This window comes from Chelonia mydas, chromosome 22, assembly GCF_015237465.2.
Source record: "Chelonia mydas isolate rCheMyd1 chromosome 22, rCheMyd1.pri.v2, whole genome shotgun sequence".
Classification (NCBI taxonomy): domain Eukaryota; kingdom Metazoa; phylum Chordata; order Testudines; family Cheloniidae; genus Chelonia; species Chelonia mydas.
Window position 1 is genome coordinate 9,671,712 of NC_051262.2, and position 25,863 is coordinate 9,697,574.

At 47.3% G+C, this 25,863-nt stretch overlaps 1 protein-coding gene across 7 annotated transcripts in view; it reads right to left on the minus strand.

Annotated features, from left to right (window-relative positions):
* B3GAT1 (beta-1,3-glucuronyltransferase 1) overlaps positions 1-25,863 on the minus strand; it is an 84,883-nt gene that overhangs the window by 2,415 nt on the left and 56,605 nt on the right. The window contains exons 3-8 of one of the 7 annotated variants that reach the window (XM_043533917.1): positions 21,043-21,171; positions 17,788-17,910; positions 17,506-17,652; positions 13,621-14,129; positions 7,647-7,943; positions 448-563 (exon numbers count right to left, since the gene is read on the minus strand). In XM_043533917.1, coding sequence (XP_043389852.1) covers positions 477-563; positions 7,647-7,943; positions 13,621-14,129; positions 17,506-17,652; positions 17,788-17,910; positions 21,043-21,067 — 1,188 coding nt within the window. In that variant the 5' untranslated portion in view covers positions 21,068-21,171 and the 3' untranslated portion in view covers positions 448-476. Of the gene's footprint in view, positions 1-447; positions 564-5,651; positions 7,944-13,620; positions 14,130-17,505; positions 17,653-17,770; positions 17,911-21,042; positions 21,172-25,863 lie in introns of those variants that run through there. The other 6 variants (XM_043533920.1, XM_043533916.1, XM_043533921.1 and 3 more) reach the window with 6 other exon arrangements.

Genomic DNA, 25,863 nt, shown 5'->3' on the forward strand with positions numbered 1-25,863 from the left:
ATGGAGCATGCAGTCTTTGAAATGCCCAGAGTGCAGCTTAGTGGGACTTCCCTGTACTGTAGCAGGGTCCACATGGTCTTTTACTGCATGGCAAGGTGGTGTGCTATACATTAACATGGCTTGCGATGCAGTAAGTTGCCTTGTGTACAAACCCTCATTGTAAAGTTTCCTTCTAAAACTTTCCTTCTAGCTTCAGGTTTCCTTTTTTCTTTCACCACCCCCTCCATTAACCAGACCATTATCCTCTCAAGATTTTTTCACCCTCATGTTCTAAATACTTTCCTTGGCCCTATAATTTCCCTTTAAATATCACCCCATCCTTTCCACGCATACTTTCTACTCTCTCAAACTTAGCTTTCAGAGAGCACGTTCCTTGAAAAATTTCTCCAGTGCTCATTCTTTTCACTCAGTCCTCTCCTCCCTCTGGGTAGCTACGGGAGGGTGTACCTGTTTGATCTCCGCTCAGCCATGCAGCATCAGATTTCCACGTTGGGATCTGTGAAGCCTTTCTTTCCCTCGTTCACCAGCACGGGTTTTTCCGTCCTTGTGTGCCAGACTAGAATCTGAACCAAGCCCACAGAAGTCATTAGCTGCATCTCTGCGTTATGCTAACAAATATTCTTGCACATTAAACCAATAGTGCTATTTAACCACATACCCTAGAGTGTAATGGTGCATTCACAGCCTTAGGCAGATTTGCCTGTGGCCAGTGACATCTGAAATGCACCATGTGCAAAAATTACCCATTTGACAGGATACTGTCTCAGGCCATTAACCTGCTCCTTCTATCTATTTATCAACCAACCTCCACTAAAGACTTATCATCCTTTGGGCTGTTTCATCACTCTGGAATCAAAATTCTTGTTTGTGTTTACAGAGACAAATGCTCCCCCACCCCAACTCAAAGTGTCAAGGCTGCAGCTAGAGATGTAATTTCCAGCTCAGGTAGGTGTGTATGTGGTGACTTTGAGCTAGCAGGCTAAAAACAGAAGTGTAGTCACTATGCAGAGGCTAGCACCAGAGCCTAATCCTGTCTCAAGACCCTAGGTGTGCATTTGGGCAGCTCGCTGAAGCCGCAGCCTGTGCCACTGTGGCTACTGCCCCATTTTTATCATGGTCACTTAATCAAAGCTACTGCATGTATGTCTATCTGAGCTAGCAATTATTATACTCCTGCTGCACTATAGGCATATCCTTGGTGGCTGCATATCAAGCCACTGCAACAGCATCATCCACTCCCTGTACAACAGATAGCTGGGCTGAAAATAGAAAGGCACCTTGTTGCTCTGTACACTCCTTGTAACTACTAGGTATAACAGGAAGGAAACATTGAGTCATCAGTTCAGACCACCATCTACATGGACATCCGTACCTTTGAAAAAGCAGAACTGGAGGGGCTCTTACTTCCTAGTGGGAGCTTTTCTGTCAGCAACAGCTGGAGTCCACTATCCATTTATTCTTCTAAAGCATCCCCAAGAGACTGGGTGACTGTTGCTTTGAGATCTCTTCCCTTTCTTTTCTGATTCTCACAGTGGCTCACAGAGAGAGACAGCAGGACACAACCCTCAGTGCCCGATGTCTACTTTGCACATTTTGGGGTGCATGCACTGAGTAACCCTGCTGAAAATCAAATCCTCTGGAAACACTAGGGACCAATAGGTTAAATTTCACACCAATCAGCCCCTCATGTTCTGCGCTGTTCATCTGGCCATCAAAATCACAGCTCAGGTACACCTGCCTGCTCTGGAAGTGAGTATGCCACAGCATGGGCTTCAGCACCAGCTGCATAAGCCCACACTGTGCATACTCACTATTTTTAGTGAGCTAATTCAGGTACGGCTCATAGAGGTCAAGCTGCAGCTGCACATGCTTCAGTGGGGGGAGGTACAAGTCCACCTAAAATGCTGGATAAGTGCTCAAGGGGCATTAGTGCACGCTGCCGCTGCTCGAGGGCCTGAGCTGCAGTCACACCATGTGACTGCAGTGACCAAGCCAGAAAATGCTGTTCCTCCACTTCTCTACACTGTCTTAGGCAGTGGGCCATTACCTGCATTTGGGGGGGGTGTTTAAAGACCTATTAATCCAGTTTAATATTGTTTAGCCCTACTTACACTAGCCAGACAAAGCATATTAGTCTGTTGCTGTTAAAGCCTCTTAACCCAATTTGAGCCAATTCATAGTGGCGAGCTAAACAGTTCTGCACTGATCTCAGTGTGGTATACAATGTAGAACTGGATAAAATACAGTTAAGGGAACCATTTCAAAATTGTCAGATTCTGACTATATTTCTAAAAATGATAGTTGTTGGGGCTTTCCTCTGAAAAAGTGGCAGGGGAAGGAAAAATCTTTAAATCAAAACTTTCACAAATGAGAAACGTATTCAAGAAACATTTTTAACTTGGGGAAATTGTCTCACACAAAAGATTTCTAATCACTCTATTAAAATGTCTAAGCAGACGGAGCTGGAAGCTGGTTTACACTCTGTACCCACACTAAAATAAAGGTTACTACTTATCCCTCTGCTCCTAGCACCTGCATTATGGTAGCAGTTGGGTCCCTTCAGAGCTACAGCTTCCCGCTTTTCTAACCCAGTTTGCATTGATATTTCTTACCTTGTAAGGGCTCCCCTCTTGTTGCTATGACAATACACTGCATGTATAATCCAAGCTTCCATGATCCATCTTTTGTACTCAAAGGTGCTGGCTTGCTTTTCCTTAGACCTGCAAGAGCATGGTATTGCTTCCCAAGGATGAACTCAGCACGTTCCTCTTGCCTGTGGTTAAATACTCAGCTCTCTGTTACTCACAGCCTTCCCGTTAAGCCTGCAGGCTAAATTCAGTTCTGGTTTAAGCAGGCACAACACTTGCAGCAGAGATGAATCTCTCTCTGCAACATTAATAGAGCTGTTTGCCTCCAACAGCTGGAAAGAACCTGGACTGGGCTGCTTTCCCCACCCAGAGAATGGAACCTTTTTGTAAAACTTTGCCTTTTACACCAGCCCCCTGCAATCGCAACAGCACAGAGCTTGGGGTCATTTCTATAGTACTTTTTCATCAAGGTAAATACTGAAATTGAGCTCCCTATCTCTGATTGCAAGGGGCTTCTAAAAATAATATACAGTGCTTTGTACAACTCTTACCTAAGTCTTTACACCATGCTCTTCAGTAAGGTCACTGGAATTATCACCTAGTACAGAGCAACAATCAAATACAGAAACAGCTTTTCATTTCTCAGCCAACTGTCTGTAACTTTGAGGACAATGCATTTCCATTGCTATATACAAGGTTTGGATCATACATAAAAATACAACCTGTGTTATTAATACAGTAGTTCTACAGGCCTTTTAAAGTCTGCCCTCGTGTCTCAAAACTTATTTTCACATTTGTATTACTACCGTGCTGGCAGCAACAGCAAAAAGACTTGTCTGTAACAGCCCTTGGCACAATGAGCGCTTTGAACAGTACTTTACAAATCACAGGTGTCCCCCCTTTAATATCTCTAATGGGATTCACTCATGATAACTTGCAGCTATATCTCCTGTTACACATGGCTGCAGCATTTAAACCCAGGCAGTAACTGAGTTTAAGAATCAGAGGACCTAGCTGCATTGAAAGGGGGATAGCTTAGTGGATGGGATGTTGCTTGACATAGCAGGGGGATTCTCCAAACCCTGACCAGAGGCAAATGAACCAGACAGTAGCTACTATAGCTATGACCATAGTTACTTTGACATCAAGATTTATGTCCTTCCCCATCCAGTAAGGCTCAGAGAAGCCCTAAGGGGACCAAGGGTTGAAGCTTCAAACAAAGCATGTGTGGCCCAGAAAAGAAAAAGGGTTAAAATAAGGCTTTGTCTATGCTAGGGAGTTAATACCGGCGCAGCCACTGGTGTAACTGCACCAGCACAAACCCCCTAGTGCAGTTAAGCAAAGGCACTAGTTGCACCAGAGTTTTGCCCTACGCATAACTGGGATAAGCTGCCCTGGTGCAGGTGACAGCAGTTTAACCCTATGTGAACTCGGAGACTGCACTGGTGCTGATGGCTAAAATCTGAACATGTCCCCCATTCAAAGCCTAAATTCTGCTTATCTGCAACCACTGCCTTAGAGTCACAGCCTCAGGGGCTTCCTCAGGCCTTTTCCTCCTGATTATTAAGTCAGGCTTAGCCAGTCTGGCACCAGAAGCAAGAGCATGTGACCTTGTGTGACCAATGGCAGCTAGAGCATCGAACAGCCCCTGCCCTAGGAACATCTGCAATCAATCCAAACAAGCGCAGCCCTGTAAGACTGGCGTCCCAAACACTGGGGAATAACTCAAGCAGAAAGGGAGGGTAAACCTGCCCTAGCAGATACTTGCTCAGCTCACAGAGAGAGAGAGAACAAATACAAATGGAGTTTGCCGATCTGATCTCCCCCTCCATCTGCACGGCATTCAGTGCACACACTTTATCACAGGAAATCTGACAAGGAAGGAAGGAAGGAAGTTATTCCCCAGGAGCCCCTCTCGCCTCCTGCTTTCATCAGTGGAATCATGCTGGAGTCGCTCTGTCCTAGGGCCAGTTTGAGCTACATCAGATCTGTGACCAAAAAAAAAAAGAGCCAGTTCCTTTCTGCATCTTGGAAAATACATGGCGAGAACCAGGGTTCACCGAGATTCTCCATCTTACGTAGGGAAGGGATTTATTTCTCTTCAAAGAGCTAGCGCAAATCCTGCAACAGCTGCAGTGTTGTTCTTCCACAGATGCTACTGAGGAAGCTTCGCTCTTGCCCATCAACCCCATCCTTCCTAGCCTGTAGCCTTGGTGGTAGCTGGTCACACTTACTGTGGCATCTAATACTAGCTCTCTCTGTCCAGAAATACTCGGCCTCTCTCTAATCCCCTCAGAAGCAGCAGCAGCAAAACATCCCTGTCCAACACTAGGCAGCAGGCTGGCTGGCTGGCTTCCTTCACCCGCATCACCCAAACACAGTCTCAAACACACAGATTTAGCCTGAGGTTGGAGCCCGGTGCATAATGCAGCTGAGAGACAGGAGAAGGGGCAGAACGTGGGCGTTTAATTAAATGTGACTGATAAATTGCTACCCAAACCATTCAAAACAAAAGTCTGCCTCTCCCAGAGAAGCACATCTTCCCCCCATCTCCATGGAGAAAGCTCTCTTTTCATTTTTTCCTCTCCGCATTTGCAGCTCCTGGCAGGGATTTCAGGGCTGGCTGCCTCCTTTTGTCTAGAAATTCCTGCAGTGCCCACAGTTAAGATCATCTTCTTTTCATTCCCACTCTTTCAGGCAGGTATTAAGCCAAGGAGAGCAACACAGGACTTATTTATTGGCCAGTAAATAAGCTTTTTGCAGGCGCTTCAGTTTGTGTGTTTGAGTTGAGAGCGTTAAAAATGAATACCAGCGCAGCACACAGGGGACATCTAAGGAGGCATCGGGTAAAGGGCAGTCTACCTGTGTGCCTGTCTAGTCCCCATTAACCATCATATCGGAGAAAGAAAAGGAGTACTTGTGGCACCTTAGAGACTAACCAATTTATTTGAGCATAATCACGAAAGCTTATGCTCACATAAATTGGTTAGTCTCTAAGGTGCCACTTGTACTCCTTTTCTTTTTGCGAATACAGACTAACACGGCTGTTACTCTGAAACCATCATATCAGAGAGATTCACAATCCTTAGTGTATTAATCCTCAACACCTCTGTGAAGCTGAGAAAAGTACCATTTTACAGATGGGAAACTGAGGCACACACGCTAAGGCCACAATCCTCAAAGGCCTTTAGGTGCCCAACTGCCACTGATTTTATCCCCTTCACTTTCCAAGGTCAGACAGGAAGTCTGTGGGAGAGCAGGCGATGGAGCCCAGATCTCTGGGGTCACAGGCTGGTGCCCTAACCCCTGAACCATCGTTCCTCTCAGGGCTGGATTCTGAACAAGCCTACACCCACCAGCAGTGATGTTGAGGGTCTCAGCACAGCTTAAATTACTCTCCTTCCACCCACCCCCGCAAGAGGTCACCGCAGAGCCGTTCCCATTAATAAGGTCAAGTTTCCAAGCACGCATTGCCCCTTCTTAGCTACCCTAAACCCTGCTATCATCACTCTCCAGGCATACAGACTGCTCAGCTCCTGTGTTTAGAAGGGGAGGCATCTCTGCTGTCGTGCCCTCGCTTGTTGTGTAGAATTCTCTGAGCTTTGCCTCTGCTGAATTTGGTCTCTGTCTACCTCACGCTGGGCTGATGAGCTATGTGATAATTGCTGAAGGGAGGCTGGTGGCAGCTGGAAGCAGAGACGCAAAGCAGGACACCTGAAGTGCCGAGAGTTGGTCAGGATCACAGTGCGTCCGGCTCAAAACCGAGTCCCTGTGATATCTCCACTGCCATGTCACAGAGAAAACAGCCCGCTCCTAATCTCAGCTGCTGTCGCCTCTTCAGTTCCTGGCCCATAGCACAGAAGTTGCCTCCTGTCTGACTCAAGGAACACGATCTCCCCCTTGTCTGGAAACAAAGTCCTGACAGCGTGTCCCACCGCAGCTGGCCTTGCTCTCGCCCCAGCTTTCCAGCACGATGCCTTACTCTGACAGCTACCTTCACATCAAAAGCTGCTCTTCTGTGTGTATTTCTAGAGGCAGCATAGCCATTGCTGCGCCAGCTTCAGGCTCGAAGCATTTGCAAGGAAGCTTTGGCCTGACATTGGATTCTCTTGCCTGCTACACCCTGTCCATTTACCTTTCTAAGAGGGAATCAATCTGGAGTGCGTTCTACACAACATGTCTCCTCCCCCCATTCACCCTAGCATTAGATCTCACTTCTGACCTCCCTCCGCTCTTAGGACACATTGTCACTGTCATGTTCTTGTTAGGCAGAGCAGCAGAGAGGGTGAGCAGAGCAGATGGACTGTCTGATGCAAACGTCCCAGTCAACTCTGCTTCATGCCTCTTTAGCTCTGCCCTGGATCCCATCTCTGCCGCCACACCCCACATGGATGCCTGTTTGCTTCCCAGCATAATGCAGGACATTATTCTTTTCCTCCTCACCCCTCTTAAATCCATGCTTTCCTGCAACGTCTTTTGAGAAGCGGGAGCATAGCTGCAAATTCACTTTGGTGTTCTCTACTATACATGAAAATGAAACTGCAAGGCAGCACATTTCATATAGGAAATGCTCTTCCACACAATGCATAATTCATCTGTAGAACTCACTGTCACAGGACATTGAGACCAAAAAAAATTAGATATTCATGTAAACAGTAAGGATGTAGAGTAACCGTAACTAGCAGAGACATTTATAGAGGAGATAAACCCTCACACTCAGGGCAGAAGCGAGCCACTAAGGCCCTGAGGTTAAGATGAAACTTCCCCACTATGTATTTTACTTCATAACCCATTTATGGCCGGGGGGGGGGGGGGGGAGCAGGTTGTGTCTTTCCTTGAAGCATCTGGTACCAGCAGCTGCATGAGACAGGATATTGGACTGGATGGGCATTGGGCTAACCCTGAGGGATTGGAGATGGGATACTGGCCTGGTTAGACAACAGATCTAATCCCATATGGCAGTTCCTATGCTCCCTTTTCAAGTTTCTGCATTTCCTTGCAATTTTGATTAGTGATAGATGCAGAAGAGTGGGTCCATGTACCAGAAAGAGTCCATACCTTAGTGCAATTGGCAGCTTTCGGCTCAAGGTCATTCAAGGTCACTAGTTCCCGGAGAAGGCTGCTCTCTTGGTAGCCACCCTTCACTCCTCGCAGTTTGAAGTAAGCCTGAGATCGCTGGAGTATCAGCCTGAGGTTCACAGCAAAGCCCGCCATGTCGATGGCAAACGGGCGGTGGGGGTCGAAAACAGTCTTCCAGCCATACACCTTCCCCGCTGCATTCACCTTGGGTGACTCGTAGCGCAAGCCGCCCACAAAGGCCACCGGCCACACCGATACCTTCCTGGTGGTACGCATCTGGAGGCAAGGAGAGAGAAGGGCACAGTGAGTGCATGGAGTGGTGTGGGAGGGGAGAGGACACCCGCTCTGACAGTTGGTAACACACACTCACTGTTCAGTCCCAACCACTTAAACCACATATGCAACGTGCAGGGACTCTGGACAGTCCCCAGGAAGACCTCCGCGTGCACTGCAGCACCAGACCTGGGTGTTCTGAAGCAGGTAAAGGCCAGTGGACACAAAGAAGCAAGGCACTATAAATGAAAGCCAGGAAGGCTGGGTTCTGTTCCCAGCTCCACTTCAGGCTCCCTTTGTGACCTTGGCCACATACTTTAACCTCTGTATGCCTCCATTTGCCCAACTGTACAAGGGGATAAGCCTTGCATTGCAGGGTGGCTAGCAAAGTGCTTTGGAGAGTCTCAGGTAAAGAGGCTAGCAAATATGCATATGCGCAGTTATACTAATTACTCCTGCTGAGACCTCATTGTGGCAAAGGCTTCATGCAAGGAACAAAGTACCAAATAAGAGTTACAGCCAAGGTTTTAAAATCTGCTTTTCATCCACAGGTCTCAAAGCGCTTCACAAAGATGGGTCAGCATCATCATCCCCATTTACAGATGGGAAAACTGAGGCACGGGGGCAGAGCTTGTGCAGTGTCACATGGCGTGTTAGCAACAGAGCTAGGAAGACTAGATTTCTGGAAACTCAACTATAGAGGAGAATTAGCATCCAGTGATATTCAGGGTAGCCTCCATTTTGTGAGTCACCATTGATGGGAAATGGAATAACATTTGGAATGAGGTATTACAAACGTGGTTCTCAGATGAGGGGCAGTTTAGAAGTCTGGCTACTTAGTAAACTCCAAACAAATAGGATGAGGTTTTGCAGCAATTTATCCCTTGTCTTGTCTCCGCTCTGCTGGCAGGAGCATGCTCCCCCTGCTGCACCTTCTGCTTTTCATCCAGACCCTCCGACTGGGGATTTCCCAGTGCTAATCTCATGAATGCTAATTACAGTGAGAGACCTGAAGAGTTGAAGGCACTTGCCCTTTTGCATTACACACATGCTAATGGCAGCCCTTATCCACAGGAACTAGTCCCCCATGTTTATTGTGCAGCCCCTTTCACTGGCTGCTTGGTGCCTCTTAATGCAGGTAGGTTTCAGGGGGAGGAGGGGAGAGTTGTCAACCCTCCAGGATTGTTCTGGAGTCTCCAGGAATTAAAGATTAATCTTTAGTTAAAGATTACATCATGTGATGACACCTCCAGGAATACGTCCAATCAAAATTGACAACCTTAGAGGAGAGGAATCCAGAGACAACATCATGTCGGTTAACAAAGGGGCCCTCATGCCTTCTTAAAAGGTAGTGTTCATTTCAGGGTAGTGCTTGGTGCTGTAGCTAGAACCTGCCACAGAGAAGGAAGTAATGAGGCAGCTGGATTGAAACAGCATTCAGCCTGGTCTGCCTGCAGTCTTATGTACAAACCTCATTTGCTGGATTCTTTGCTATGGGATTTAGGTCTGTGCCAAATGGCCAAGACGACAACCTGCCCCCTTGACCTCAATACACCAGTCTGTGCAAATGAATGCAAGATAAAACAGAAGACCTGACGAAACAGGTATGGGGGGAGAGAATAGGTGCCCCTATACCATGGTGATGGGTGCAGTATATGTACCTCAAAAGAGAGGTTGAACAAGGGACCCTCTGGCATGGCAGCTAGTGAATGAGGAGGAAGGGGATCATCATGTCTTGTACCACAAGAGCTTCCAGGAGCGCAAGGCAACAAATCATCTCAGAACAGTGACTACATGTCTGCAGGTGTGTTCCACGGAGGCGGGGGTGGGGGTAGGTTCATAGGGGGTGTAGAACTAGCAGTGAAGGGGTGAAACTAAAAAAACACTTCTGCTCAGGTTTCCAAAGCCCTTTGCAAATGTTAAGCAGGCCTCATGTCATGGCGGTAAAGGTGGTGTTACGATACCCATTTAATAGTGGAGGAAACAGGCGTAAAGGAAGGAAGGAGGGTCCTGTGAGGAAAGCACTGATTTGAGACTCAAGATGCAGGTTCAATTCTTGCTTGTGCCACAGTCTCCCTGTGTGACCATTGGCAAGTCTCTTCATCTGTGCCTCAGTTTCCCTATATATACACACAATAGGGATAATGACCTTCCCCCTACCCCCACGAGGATAATTTTGTTAATGTACGAGACATGCACAGGGATTGCAGTGATGGGGAACAGATAAGCACCTGCACAGATAGCAGTGACTTGCCTTCTTCCAGAGGATCTGTGGCATAGATAAAACTAAATGCCAGGAGTCCTGGCTCGCAGCTCTAACCACTTGAGACATTATCTCCCAAAGGACATTTAAAACAATAGTGAATTTAAGAGCCTCCAAGGGACGTGGTGGGAGCCTCATTGCCTGGGATATTAAAATTAGACTGAAACATAGTGCAGAGAAGAAGCCCTTGCTGTTTAGAAGGATGGAGGCATGATCTTTCCTGCCCTTAAAGTCTCTGGTTCCCTGTGAAGTTATTCCTGTGCCCTTGTCAATGTGGTGATGAAACCTAAAGGATCTGTCTTTTCTGGGTCTGATGAAAAGCTGCATTGTTGGGAACATAATCCTTCCTCTGCAAAGAGCACTGACAGTCTCATGGGGACACTAAACCCCGAGCTGTAGGCCAGATGCAAGGCAGAGACAGGAAACCTGTTCTGAACGAACAGACACAACCTCCAAACAAATAGAATCCTTCCCTTTGGAACATGTTTGTGCTGGAGCAGGGACCGTCAAATACACTCCATGCAGACTTCATACTAAGCTCCCTATCTTCAGCCATTATCACCCACCCCAAACTCACAGAAATGGAGGGCTCAAAGGGACCTCGAGAAGTCAAGTCCAGCTCCCCACACTGAGGCAGGACCAAGTAAACCTAGACCACCCCGACAGGTGTTTGGCCAGCCTGTTCTTAGCAGAAACCTCCAATGACAGGGATTCCACAACCTCCCTTGGAAACCTATTCCAGCCCTTAACTACTGGTATAGTTAGCAAGTTTTTCCTAATAGCTAACCTAAATCTCCCTGGCTGCAAAATAACCCCATTACTTCTTGTCTTACTTTTAGTGGACATGAAGATCAGCAATCACTGTCCTCTTTATAACAACCCTTAACGTATTGGAAGACTTACGTCCCCCCTTCAGTCTTCTTTGCTCAAGACTAAACATGGCCAGGGTTGTTGTTTTTTTTTAACCTTTCCTCACAGGTCTGGTTTTCTAAACCTTTTATCATTTTTGTTGCTCTCCTCTGGACTCTCACGACCCTTCACTTCAATGAAAGTAGCATCATTGTTGGGTGGTATAATACACTGAATAGAACCTTTTGAGGTTCAGTTCAGCAGCATCTCTTGAAAAAGAGAGTGATGCCTCCCAGTTGAGATTAGGTTCGCACATCTACAGGCAAGGCCCAGAGGGAGGTGCACTACAGATCAGACCAGGTTTGATGCTTATCTTCTGTAACATCTAGATGAGCATGATTGCACATGCACACACAAAAACACGCAGAACAGACATGATGGGAAGAGAAATTACGAAAGGTCTCGGATAAATTCAGTCCCCTCTCAAAGCCACTTCTGGAAGGAAACAGTGGAAGACATCAAGGATGAGATTTTAGCTGTCTCCCTGAGCTGAATCAGAAAAACCTGGGAGCCCATTCGTCTCTGGATGCTGCAAATCAGCAGCCCCAGAGGCAAGCACTGCTTGCATGTTTACAGCCTAGGTTTAGTCAACTCAGTGGCAGAATCTGAAGGGTTACGCTCTTCAGAACAAACAAGTATTGACAAACGCCTGCTTTCCATGCATGTGCGGCAGCCTGGGGAGACAATCGCACAGTGCGTCTCTGAACAAGATGTCCTGCAAGGGCAACCATTGTGCTGCCTGACTTTGTTCAGAGAACGTTGAAAGGGCTCTATTTACCCAGAGGGAGGCCACGGATCTGTGCAGAGCAGGCTCTTGCCAGAGACAGAATTTAAGTAATAAAGGCACTGAGGTGGGGGCAAGCAAACAGTGAGGAAACAAGGGAAAGCCCAATGATGCCTGAAGTAGGATGGTACAAGCCAAATGGAGTGTGATCTGGGGAAGATGCCCTAGGTACAGGGTCAGGGTGAAATTCCCCCGTAAAGCATACGGAAGCACAAAGCCATTTAAGTCCTATTGCCAGGACTTTGGTGGGATGTAAGTGGCAGTTGTGCTGGTGCTCTGCACAGGGGGGAACTTCGCCCCCACTGACCAAGAGAGCATGCTGCAGCCCAACAAGTGAAAGCATCGTCCAATACATGCCAACTGGGTGAGGTGCAAGGACTCCTACACAGCTGTCTAGGAAGGGATATTTATAGGCTGGTCACGGGCAGTGAAAGCTGTTCCCAAACTGAATGGGAATGTAGAGACCATTCCAACTAGACCTGGGTCATGCAAGTTCCAGTTATTTGAAACCTGCTTCAACAGATCTCTTGTGTCCCAGTCCTGGACTTGAACCACAAGCCCATCCTCCAGCCCTTACTCATGAGAATAGTCCCATTGGCTTCAGCGCAACTACTCGCATGAGTAAAGGTTGCAGGTCAAGCCCTAGGTGCATTCTTGAAACTCCTGTCTTCTGCCATAGTTTAAGATGTCACCATCATCCCTTGAGCCTATCGCCTTGGATCACACTGCAGTAAACCCATTGCCCCTTATTCCTTTGCTGAACCTATTCATTCCACAGCTGCCCTTAACTTGCATAGCTACCTTCCAGCCCTGTGAGCCATCTCTAACACAGTCACTGTTTTAAGGACATTAGAGGGTATATTACAGCCATCCAGACCTGTCTCTCACATGCACACTCACCTATGCTTAGGCCCAGAGAGACCAGTGAAGGTTTCACAGTGGATGCATTTCCAGACAGTACTAATTAAGCGAGAAGCAACCATAACTCATACTTCTACAGCTTTGCAAAGTGGAGAAAGAGAGGACTGGAGGAGCCAACCAGATGGCTCTACCCTGAACAGCTTAGATGATGCCAGAGAGCCTTCCATTTAAGACAATTAAGGGCCTGATCCTGCCAGAGGATCAATGCCGCCATGTGGTGCTGCCCTCCATTCCCACAGAAATCAATGAAGCAGACCGGCTAAAGGGGAATGATGGGAGCAGGGAGTTCATACAAGGGGGCAGCATAGACCTGGGGCTGATTGGAAGGAAGTGGTAACTGAGGGTCACAATGAATCCAAGATGATGGGCTCTGCAACTGGCACAAACAGCAATGCCCGGTACCCCCTCCCCCATCCACAGAGCCCTCACCCTAATGTGGGGTCTGCACTACTTTTCCCGTGGTCCCTTTGACATTAGCAAATGTGCCCCATTTTCACTGCCTGGTGCCCGGGCGCCAGAGCATGCTGAGAGGTGGTTTAAATGACATTGCTTTAGGGGTGTATTTTACTTAAACTAAGTGGCGATGACAGGCCCTGGGCTCAGGAGAGCGTGTAACCGTGTTACCTGCTGGCTGGAGCACGTCACTGACACCAAGTGCCTTGTTACTCTGTGCTGCAAGCAGTAATGTTGTTATGGATGCTCCTGTGCTTGGCCTCCGGGGACCTGTGCGGAGGCCTGCAAGCTCAGGGAGTGGGGATGGAGGGGAGCGTAACCCAGCTGAGCAGGCCCTGCTTGCATCTTACCTCCTCGAAGAGCTCCAGGCTGTAGGTGTTATCGTCGTCAGCGAAGTAAACAATCCCAGGTTGGCTGCTGTTTTTGTTAAAGGTCTCTCTCAGCCACCGCAGGGCCAGGTTCCTCTGCATGGTCCCGCGGGGGATCCTGGGGTCCCTCATGTCTCCCCGCAGCTTGTAGTTGCGGGGCGTCTCCACATTGAGGTGGGTGTAGTTCAGCCCCGTGTCCCGCAGCAGCCGGGTGACGAGAGGGGTGCGCCTCTGAGAGTCCTCCACCAGGATCCAGTGCAGGTTGGGCACATGCAAGAGGGTGTTGGCCAGACGCGTCAGTTCCGCCTTTTGCACCGGCCGACTGTAGGTGGGGGTGATGATGTGGATGGTAGGGAGGGTGTCCGACCATGGGGGCGGGCGGGTGTAAACGTACTCTGTCCTCACCACCTCCACAATGTCGCGGTCTGACAGGCAGTACTCCTTGGAGTCCGAGCCTTGGGCCAGATCACGCCTGGAGTCGCCACCCTCATCTGCACAAGGGCATGAGAGAAAGAAAACACACACAGTCAGTCCTCTAACAGTTTCCTCTACACCACTCTCTCGGCAAAGCCAGCAGGCAGCTTGCTAGCAGGGGAGGTCACCCTCTTGGTCTGAGAGCAAAGGAGACAAGCTGGAAAACAGAGGCCTTTTGCAAGAAACAAAGAACCCACAAGACAGAGATGGCAGCTGGTGAACTAGCCACATGGGCAAAGTTCTGACAGCTCCAGGCTAGCGGGAGGGAACTGCTCAGAACAGCAAGCTTTGAAGGCCCAAAGAAACAACAATCGAGTGCGACATACGGGTGTAGAATAACAGATACTCTGACACTAATACAGCACCTTCCAACTCCAAAGGATTCCAAAGTACTTTGTATTCCATGCCCCGGGGCAGGACTCTGCAGCTGTGCACAAATACATAGCAATAGCTCAGGACAGCAAGTGAAGAATACCATAACCAGTGGGAGCTCCAGAGACAATATGGGTCAGCACAATGGAATTGGCTTCCGTTGGGATTTGGCCAGGGTAACATTGTATCCCATTTAGGAGGTGCTCCTTAAATCCAGGCACTGAGCTGAGATCTTGAAATATGTCACCTAGTCACATCACAAGTGTTCACACAGCTCTGACTAACCTTCCAGGTAGGGCCTAGGGTCTTTTGAGGCAGTCTCTTATTTGGCTGTTCCAAAGTCCTGGTCAGGAATCTTGCAGGGATATATGCAGGATGTTACAGATACAAACACCACAACTCTTGCAACGAGTACAAACGACCAGGACTTCAGAATCCCTTCCAAGAGTTTCCCTCTATATTGGCTAAGACGAGATAAACCTTCATATGTAGGCTTTGCTGATTTTGATTTGTACTTTTTTATAAATTTTGACAGATTTGTTGGCATATTGTTGGCATCATGTCTTAATACACAAAGTAAACATCCTTAACTCAACCTCAAACAATTTTTTAAGCAGCATTTTTCTTACTTTGCCTCCCTGTACATTTTGATTATTATGGATGGAAACATTTTGTCTGCTTGCGTGCGCACAACAAAACTGACGTTTACCAATAAAAATGAAATCCTTCCAAGCCTACCCATGTTTGCCATTTCCAGGGCACTGCAGCCCTCTCATCAGTACCATTAAGAGCATAATCTATAATTACACTAGGGATGATCAAACTTAATGAGAGATATCAACACTTATGGTCCAGGACATAAGCCAACCATTGTCTGCAGGGCATGTGATAATAGTGTAATACGGGGTTTTGACACTTCCCAACAGTGGCAAGTACCAGAGGACAAAAGGATGCAGGAGTAGATGGACCATAAGTCTGACCCACTAGAACAATTCCTACATTCTTGGCATACCCTTCTATGTTATTCTGCATCACCCATCAACCTGGATGTTGGGGGTAAACACCACAAGTGACTTAAGACCCAATATGTCAAGCAGCTGATCATCCCCAGCTCCACTGAAAACTGATGGACAGTTCAGTACCTGCCAGGATCAGGCCCTTTCTAAGATAAATTGCCTCCACTGTGCACAGCCTAGCAGTCTAGAAATCTGAAACACGGGAAGCAATTCACACCCTGAATAAACTGTGAACTGTATTTGATAGCACAGAGGCAGAACATAATTAGACAGAGTGGAACTTGGCCAGGACACATGGGTTTGTTAGTCATCACCTGTGGGTCAAGACCTTCGCTTTAAATCCTCTGGCACTTCCACTCCTCACATACCATGCTGGCAAACACTAATTTGCTCTTCTCATCTCTGGCATCTCCCACTCAAGTCTCTCAAAGCTACTTTACAAATATGAATGGATTTATCCTGCACACCCTTCTCAGGCACACCAATGTCTTCATCCCCATTGTACAGATGAGGAAACTGAGGTACAGAGCATGGAAGCGTTTTGCCCAGGGTGTGCCAGTGAGTCAGAAGTTGGGCTGGGAAACAGGACCCATTCCCAGTTTTGTCTCATACCCTCAAGGCTGCCCTTCTACCTTGCAGGTCACTGTTCATTTATAGAAGTGCCTCCTACCTTCCAGGGCACTGAGCTGAGCCTGGAGGGGTGAGGAGACGGAACTCCATTTTCCTTTAATAGCATCAACACACTCGCCTTTCAATTCCAGTATGCTCCTCTTTGTTGCACTGCACTCCTCCAGGCTCGTGGGGAGAGCTCTCACCCATTTGAACCTCTCGGGGTGAGGGGGACCTCTCGGGATGGGGGCAGAACTATAACTTCTCTCAGAGCTGTCCTGAGCCAGTTCTGTGGCAGAGTAATACAGAGGAGCCCTTCTCCTACAGTTCATAGAGGGGAGGAGGTGAAGCCACTCAAAAGGTCTTGGAGCTGCTGCCAGATTTAAATAGCACATCAGACTACAGGCAGAGAGTAAGGCAAAGCCACACCAAATTGAGAGGGGAGAAGGGGACCTGGTGGACAGTGAGAGGTAAGGGGAAGAGAGTTTAGAACATTGGCAAGAGATGGGGAAACAGAGCTCAGCTTCCTCCCTACAAATACACCGGTGCTCCTCTCCAAGATGGAACCCAGGCGACAGCGGGGCCCAAGGAAAAGGCAGAGAGGGGATACTGGCAAATATGCTGGACGAGGCGGCGTCTTCCCAACGCTGCTTGTGCTCCTTGGACATTGGTGCCACTCTGACAACAGAGCAAAAATTTCACCAGCTAAGAACCATCCACCCACATCTGATCTCAGTTACTCCAGACCAGAATTCCACTGTATGGTTTGGGTGCTCGGTAATTTAGAGGCTGCCTCTCTCCTGAAGTTCTAATCCAGATGGGGAGACAAGCAGGAAGTCCTGAGCTCCCTCTCCCCAGGCCTATGCATCTCAGCCAAAGGCCCTTGACTCAGGAATGCACTACCCAGCCTCCCCCTTCAAGTCCACTGCTCTTTACCCAGCTTGTTTGGATGCCCTGGGGGATATTTTCTGTTGCATTTATCAGCATTGCTTCGGCTACTGTTTTTATTGCAAAATGTGTCATTAGCTTCTACAGGATGAACTTCTGCAGGGACCATCAGAAGGGATTTCCTCTTTCCACTCTCGAACAGGAGACACAGTGATGAGTAGGAAACACAGCCATTGGGCATTGGTCCACATCTTCTTTTAAGGCTCTGTCTTACAAACTGTATATTTATGACCACGGCAGCTATCCAGTTCCCAACAGTAAACTGCCCAGCTTCCAAGCCACAGGATCTGATGATTAGCAAGAACCCCCCAAGCTCTGGGCTTTCCCTGTAACAGAGCAGGGGAGGCTGCTGCCTGAGCATGGGCCACAGGTGGAGATGAGCATGGTTGTCATGAAAGGGATGGAATGAGACATGGGGATGTGGCATGGGCTGGTCAGTTTCTCTCACCCTTGTGCACTGCAAGCAGCGGAGCAATGGTGCTCTGGTGCCAGACGGTGATTAACAGCGTCCAGGGCAGAACTATCAGCACGATAGCCAGGATGTCTCTTCTCTTCGGCATCTCCAAGACTGACTGGACCCACAGCTCCTCATTACCTGACAGCGAAAACCCCAGAGACAGAACAGCAGAGCACATGGAGAACAGAAATAAATGGGCAAGAAGGAACAAGGACAGAGAGAGAGCAGCAAAGGCGACACGGCTCGCAGGTCTTACCAGTGCTCACAACCCACCCATTGCAGAAGCAGGTTCGGAGACGCAACGGCTGCACGGGCTGGAGGCCACGCGGGGAGTGCTTTCACGGGGCGTAGCCTGAGCCACTGGTGGGAGCTTCAGGAACCCATCAGGAAGGAAGCCTGAAACACAAAGCAAAGGAGAATAGGCAGAGAGAAGCTCTGGGAACAGCTGCCCTTCAGGGACACGCCTTGGTGCTAACAAGTCCTCCCTGGGAGGAAGGAGCCTGAGGAGCTGCCAGGGAGGCAGGAAAAGAGTTGTCTGGGTGTTCAGGGCTTTGCATTTCCCATGCCCCAGAGCAGCCAAGAAAGCTCTGGTTTCCAAGAAGATAGTGTAGTGCCTCTGAGCCCTCCCCCAGGTGAGAAATGGGCACCTGGGCATGAGCTTTAGGCAAATAGGTGTGTGTATGGATCCCAGAGCATATCCAGCATATGGCACCTGCCTTTGTGGCCTGCATTAGCTTCTTGCTCTCCCACAGGAGCCCTGCAGCAATACACCAGCCTCCATGAGCTGTAAACAGCCACATCACGTTCTGACCTCTGCAGATTTTCAATCTGCTTTGCTACTAGCAAACTCTAAAAGGCCCAAGCAGCAGGGCCTGGCCAGTGAGAAAAAGGCCAACCTTCCCCACCCCTGTATGGTAACTGTTCCCAGCTTTGCACAGAAGAAAGGAGAAATACGGGAGTACCCTAGCCAGTGGGAGGCACTAGCCAGTTTGGAGGGGACAATAACTAGACCTTTACATCTTCAGAGCATCTCTTGTCACTAAGCAAGCCTCAGGAGCCGCCTCCGAGGTGCTGCTCCCATTATACAGGCAGGGAAGCAGAGACCCAGAGTGATTAAGTGACTTTCCTAACATATAAACCAGCGGTAGAGGCAAGCTTAGAATGCAGGAGCTGGTTCCCAGTCCTGTGCTCCGACCACTGAACTGCACTGCTCTCTGCCCGGTGGAGGGCTTGGCAAAGAATCCAGTGCTACCCCCATCTGATGGGAGATCTTCATTCAATTGCTATTGGGGAGGTTGCTGCAACACCATGGGTTACTCTGCACATGTCACTAGAACAACCCCAGTGCAAATCGCCTAACCCCTCCAACTCCCATTTCGGCCACCTGGAGGAACCTATTCCCACAGCCTCCGGTCCTCCTGCAGACTTGCTCTGCATTCATTTCTTCCCTCTCTGAACTGCCAGGACTGAAGTATATTAAGCTGCCACACTGGCTTAGTCTGATTCAATAGAAGCACACACAAGTTTTAAGCAGACTGTATTTTATCTGGGTGTTATCTTGGCAAGCAGTGTACAGACTTAGCCGGCACATGCAGGGTGGACAGTTTGCAAACACAGAAAGCGGTTTGGTGCACTTGCTCCCTGGGGGGAATGGCTTAGCCAGCCACACAAACCCCTGCTTTGCAGGTGACAAGGGGGCACCCAGGGAATATCCTAGCCAAAGGCGGGGGAGGATCTGATACAGGGTGAGTTGCCCTGGGTTCAGGAAAATAGTTGCCTACATAGCAAAACCTCTGATTTGTCTTTTTCTCCTTCATTGTTGTACTCTGGAGCCCTCACCTTGCTCACTTCTTAGGTTGCAGGGGAGTCCTCTGTCCCGTCCCCCCCGCAAACACACACACTGTGCTGGGACATTAGGGTATCTGCAGATGCTTGTATGCAGGCTATAAACTGCACATCCAAAGATTTCTCATTGGTGGGACGTGCTATTGTACATTCCAAAGACGTTGCAGTGTCCTGAACAATTTGGTCTGATCTGCAGGTCCATTCTGTCAAAGTACCATGCCCTTCTGAGGGCTTATGGCACACACACTAGGCCTCATTCAAGCATCTTATCACAGGACGCATTCTGTATAATCAAAGTCACCACCTAGCCCGGTAGTAGATATATTAGGAAAAGGACAGAGCCCAATAACACTCAGGGGGCCTGTGAAGGATCAGGAAAGCTGCAGCCAGTGGTGGAGGATCTCATCTATTGGAATCAAGCTTCCCATTGCCCCATCATCGTAAACCAACAGGAAAAGGCTTTCACAACCCGGTTCCAAGGTGGAGTCCAGGAGGCGCTTTTTGTGGCCAAACACGCTCCTAGTTGCTCAGAGAGTGCCTCCTTCAGCTTAGATTTCTCAGCACCAGAGAGAGCAGCTTTGTCCAGACAACATACACCAGGGACAAAGGGAGGCTTCTTGCCAGCAAGGATCTCCCTTTCACACAAGCAGAGGCTGGCTCCTAAGCCAGACTGGGTCCTGGCAGTCCCCCCGCGCAGACAGCACCTTGGGGAGATCAAGTCTTATCCCAACTGGCCTCATCCTCTTGCCCTGGTGGTTTCCTGAACACAGGGAAGAGAGCTCTGGGGTCATTAACCCTAAGACCTGCACCCACTTACATAGCCAAAGCATCTGCTCTTCGGAATACAACCTTAAAGTCTCTCCACGGGACATATCCAATGGACAGCTCCTGTGGTGTGCGGCTCTCAAGGGACTGAACTCCTTGCTCAGTAGAGTACCTATGTTGTGAATCCACTGAGCAACAGCTGGTACCACTGGAAAGCGGGAGGAGAAACGGACACACTAAGGAGCTTCTGAGAGCCAATGGACAGCAGCTGGCAAAAGGCAGGCACTTCAGAATTCAGTGCTCTAGCCTTAGAAGGTGCAGCTACATGGCAGCAGGTCTCTGGTCAGGACAGTACCTGCCAGAATGGGGCCCTGATCCTTGATTGAGAGTCCTAGGATTCACCACAATAATAATAGGACTGCAGGCTGGAAAGGGCATAACAGGACCAGAGGATAGTGAAGAAATGGTCCTCCTAGAATGGGATAGCCACGTGCAGTGCAGAGCAGAGCAAGGAGAATGCACCACTGCTCTGGTTGGGTACCCCAAGCCTCACTAGGTTTAGGGAAGGGCACCTCTGGGCCAGCCTTCTTCTGCTTCTTTCCCTTTAGCCAATGGGTTGACACAGGAATGAAAGAATCCACCTGCTGGAGGAATTCCCCAGCTAATGTTTATCATTCAGATTCAGAAAACCAAGTCAGAGGGGCGCAGTCAGACAATATTCACTACTCCCCCACTGAAGGGCAGTGATGGCTGGGTACCCACTTCTGGACAGGTCCCTTTGGGCTACCAGCTTGTAGCCTTTATGCCACATTTCTGTGGCCTCAGCTGCCTGCCAACATTCAAAACACTCCTTGTCTTTCATTCTACAGGGAAGACATTTGCTCAGTACTATTCAAGTAATTTGATTTTATAGACTACCTTGTGAAGTCTGAGAGAAGGACATTATATGAATTCATCTGGGACAGTTGGAAATGGTGTGAGCATTGGATTTAAACAAGGCTCCTCATGGCCACCAGGACGTGGCACTGCCACATTGCCCACTGGACTCTGGAAAAACACAAGGTGAAATTCACTCTGCTGCATGTATCAACTGTGATCCACACGTTGTAACCAATCCAGTGCCTTCTAATGCTGTGCAGTGGTTGTCGTGCTGTACGCTAGGGCCACATGGCACCTCATGGAAACAGCTGGAAGTGATTCAGAATCTGCTGCTCCTAAAGCACAAGGCTTCAGCACCTCCAAAGAGGCCCAGGCTACTTGAGCTGAAGGATGCTCTCCATTATTAGTTGGCAGCAGGCTCGTCAAAACCACAACATTAATTTTCAAAAGAAATGACCATTTTTCATGTCAGCTGAAATTTTTCCATGGAATAGTTTTATTTTTCAATGGAAGTTCAAAATAGAAATTTGTTTCCTTTTGGTTTTCAGTTTTAGGTTTGGGTTCCCCCCCACCCTTTCCCTTTTACATCCTTCTACTAAAGAGGGGAGAAGAGAAAGTGGGTTTTCCACCCTCACTGTGAAAAATGAAGATAAAATATTGCTCTTTGGGTTTTTGAATACTGAAACGAAACAAATTTTCAACTCAGAACAAAACAAAAAATTAGCTTTTTGGGGGCAAAAAATTTCAAACAAAACACAAGTGTTTCTTTCAGGCTGAAAAGCCTTTCTTTCCCAGAAATGCATTTTGATTCACTGCAAGCATGACTATGACACACAGTGAAGTCGTTCTTATTCCATTCAGTAGGGAGCAGCAGTGCACAGTCAGTACATTACAATACTGAAGGATAAACAAACACTGAAAGAATTTTTTTTTTTAAATATTGAGTTTACCTGACATCAGCTTTGTCATTTAACTTTTGAAACAAGGCTGCTTTGATTTGCAATTTGGCTTATAGTCAGTTTCACCATCCGTTTTTCATGCACAGCCCTAATGCTGTTGTGTTTGGGTTTCCTGGTTTGCATGGGGGAACATTTATAGGAAATTAATATAAAAACATTTTAATTGAATTTATGTAAATATTCAAATCATTTATTGCTGCAAGACATCACTGAAGCCAAGAGGTTGGCAGGACTGAAAAACTGACTGGATATTTATCTGAACAACAAGATGAGCCAGAATTACAATAATATATATTTTTAAAAACAAAAACAAATAACTTGGGAAGTAATACAAACCCTCATCCTTCAGGGCATGAACCAAACATCTAACAACTAGGAATCAGAAAGGAACTTGCCCTGGGGTTAGGTTATCCCATAACTGACATTGTAGGGTTCTGGCCACCGTTACAGACAGGATGCTGGCCCAGAAGGTGCACTGTACAGTGCTAGGCACTATATTCCACCCAAACCACTTCTATTCACAGGATAGTTTGAAAGATAACTTTTCTTACAAAACTTGCATTTGGGGCCAAAGGTGAGCTGAATTCCCTGCCACCAAATAACATTTTAAGTTACATTGACGTTTTTTGAGTCTCCTGTCTTGTATGGAAAATGACTTTGGGGGATGAATTAGGCAAATTAGAAGGTAATTCCCAGTTCCAATTTCCATGGACCACATTCACTGATTGGTGTAACTGCAAATGGACCAGTTTCACTGATAAAACTCCCCTTGGTTTCAATGGGAGCTGCACAATAGGAACTGACCCACAAACTTCAATGGAGTTGAACTTCACACTACATCACACATTTGGCACTAAAATGCTGCAACTCAGCAGGACTGGACGGAGCCCAAAGATATAAACTTTAAGTCCAAAGATCCAGCTTTAGTCCAGAAGATGACATGAGAATAAATTTTTCCCTTTCAATAGTATCATTTATCCAAGGATCTCAAAAACACTACATAGACATTAGCAAACTGAGCTTCACAACACCTGCTGCTCTAGAGAAGCACTATTATTCCCATTTTAAAAATGAAATAACCGAGGCACATAGCAGTTAAGAGATTTGCCCAAGGTCACATAGCAAGTCAGTAACAGAGCTGCAAACAGCCCCGATGCCCAGCTCATTGCTTTAACTACTGGACAACACACAGGAAATATAGATAATTGGCTATCAAACAGGTAGTTCCTGATGAGTCCAGGTTTGGTTATTGGGGAGAACTGGGAAAAGGGGAGCAGGGAACATCGCTGGAAGATGTTTCATTTGAGATTTTGGCATTTGGCAGAGATGGCCCGTAAAACACAATCTAAAAATAAAGGTAGCAATAAAACCTCTTGCTCATTAATTACTCTGTAAGCCATTACTGCCTAAACCCCCATAACATTAATGGTGGTGATTATAAGTACAGTAACAGAATTGTGAAGCTAATTACTGTGCAGTTATTAAGCAGAACAGAATGGGCATGCTTTCTTTTAAAGGACTCAGAGCCAGTGCATAATAATAATCACATGGGGGGGTTAATCAGAGCTGCCAGTTTTAACCTCAGACTCTCCTGAGTGTGGGATAGGGGATGGGGAACTCAGTACTACAGTGATCCCAGGAGGGTGTGTAATGGAGCACCCAGGCTTGAGCTAATGTACCACAATGCAGGAAGCAAAGCTCAAATCAAATCAAGAATTAGAGGCAGGTCAAGCGATTCAAATGATCTATTACTCACAGCTTGCTGCTCTGCTGTCCAGCAGAAAAACAAACTCAACCACAATAGCTAAACAGCTACAACTTATTCCAATGGGCCAGAAGTCTATGGTGTTGAACCAGCGGCCCAAGATCAATGGTGAGGTTTTCCATCATCATCTCTATAAACCTGAACACTCACCTCAGACAACTGGTAGCACAACAAGGCACACACACTTACTTATAATGGCCCTGATTCAGCAAAGCACATGCTTGAGTCTACACATATTCACCAAAGCACTTAAGCCAATGTTTAAAGTAAGTGCTGTGCTGATATGGAGCCTAACAAGCAGTACCTTAAGCCACGCGTAAGTCCACTGATTTCACTGCAACTGCTTCCAGAGTAATTTTACCACGCAGCGTGAAGAAGGGAACCCTGGCCCTGAGCAAAATGATAAGACATGGCACCGACAGATTTAACTAACAGGATAATACTGTGATGATGCTAATCACCGCTAGTCTGTCCTTGGCTTTCTGTTATAGCCCCTCAACTATCTATGCTGCCTATTTCGATTTGATGCTCCTCAGGACAGGGATCACATCTACCATCTTGCCCAAAGGTGGCCTGGGCACTATATAAAGTGTTGTCATAATTCTTTGCCCTTTGCCATTGGAAACCCAGATGCACAACCTCTCTCACATCCCAAATAAAACCGCTGTGGGGATCTCTACCTGCTTGCTCTCATATTGTCCACATCACAAAACACACAGAGCTGGCCATGAATTTGTAGACGTGGTTCAGGAGGGGTCCCATGCTGGATTAGCAGAGTTTTCTGTAGGGCAGGACTGAGAAACACCAGCTGAGTTGTGGAAAGGAGCCCAAGACTGGAATAGCAGGAGAGGCTGTTGGCCAGGGATGAAGAGGATCAGATCTGTGCTGGGAGACCAGGACTGGAGAAGTAGGGTGGATTGCAGGACAGAACTGAGATACCATGTCTGAACTGGGCAGAGGGACCCAGGCTCGAATAGCAGAGAGGCTGGGGGTTGAGGAGCAGCCCCAGAGCTGTATTGGGAGCCCAGAAGTAGAATATTAAGGGGTGCTGCAGGCAGCGACCGCGATTCATTGGTTATGTGGGGCCATATGTGGGGCCCCAACTCCCAGCCCTGTGCTGTGATGACTAGGATAGACAAGGTGAATTGGCAACTTCAAGTCACCCGATTCTTTTAAGAAAAAGGGGATATTCAATTAAATGTAAAGGTGACAAATTCAAAATTGATCTATGGAAACACCTGTTCATACATTGCACAATTAGCAAGTGCAATTTCATTGCCACAGGACACCACTGAGACCAAGAATTTAGCAGGATTCAAAAAGGATTAGTTGTGTATATGGATAAGAAGACTATCCAGATTTATAAAATATTTTTTTAAAAAGAAGAATTTTGGGAGGGATATCAACCCTTAAGCTTCAGGGCTTAAGCCAACCTCTAATTTACAGGGATCAGGAAGGAACTTTTCCAGGGGCCAGTTATCCCATAAATTGGCACTGCAGGGTTTCTTGCACCATCTCAGAAGCAGCTGGTACTGGCCACTGTTGGAGACAGGATGCTAGACTATATAGACCCCTCCTCTCACCCAGTCCAGCCATGCTTTATGTTTAGGCTTAGAAGATCTCAATTTTTCTCTGTAAATGTCAATAAATTTTGATTTCACTGTACACACGCAAACCAACAAAAAAGATTTCCATCAATAGTAATCAAAACGTATAGATAGGCAAAGTCAGAAGTCTACATGAGAACTTATTAGAGTTTGATTTAAGGATATTTACTTGGTATATTTTGACGTGAGATGGACCACTGGAACACACTACCTGTTCCTATAATTTCACTGTGAGTAAGAAATAACATATACAGGAATACAGACTTTAGATAAATGTTAAAATATTTTGTGTTTTAAATGAGTTTCATTTTGATGGGGTTTAAAGTAACTTTTTCTCTGTCAAAATGAAAATTCCAGAAGATACGTTGTTTGATTTATAGCCCACTTCCAAATAGAAAGATTACTGTAAATTGTCTTGTTTGGGAAAAGAACAATGACTTTAATCATAAGTTGTTCAACTTATTTTTAATGTTGCTGATGGGTGAATGTTGAGTACTGGTTGCTGGTAAAAACCTTAGCAATCAGCTAT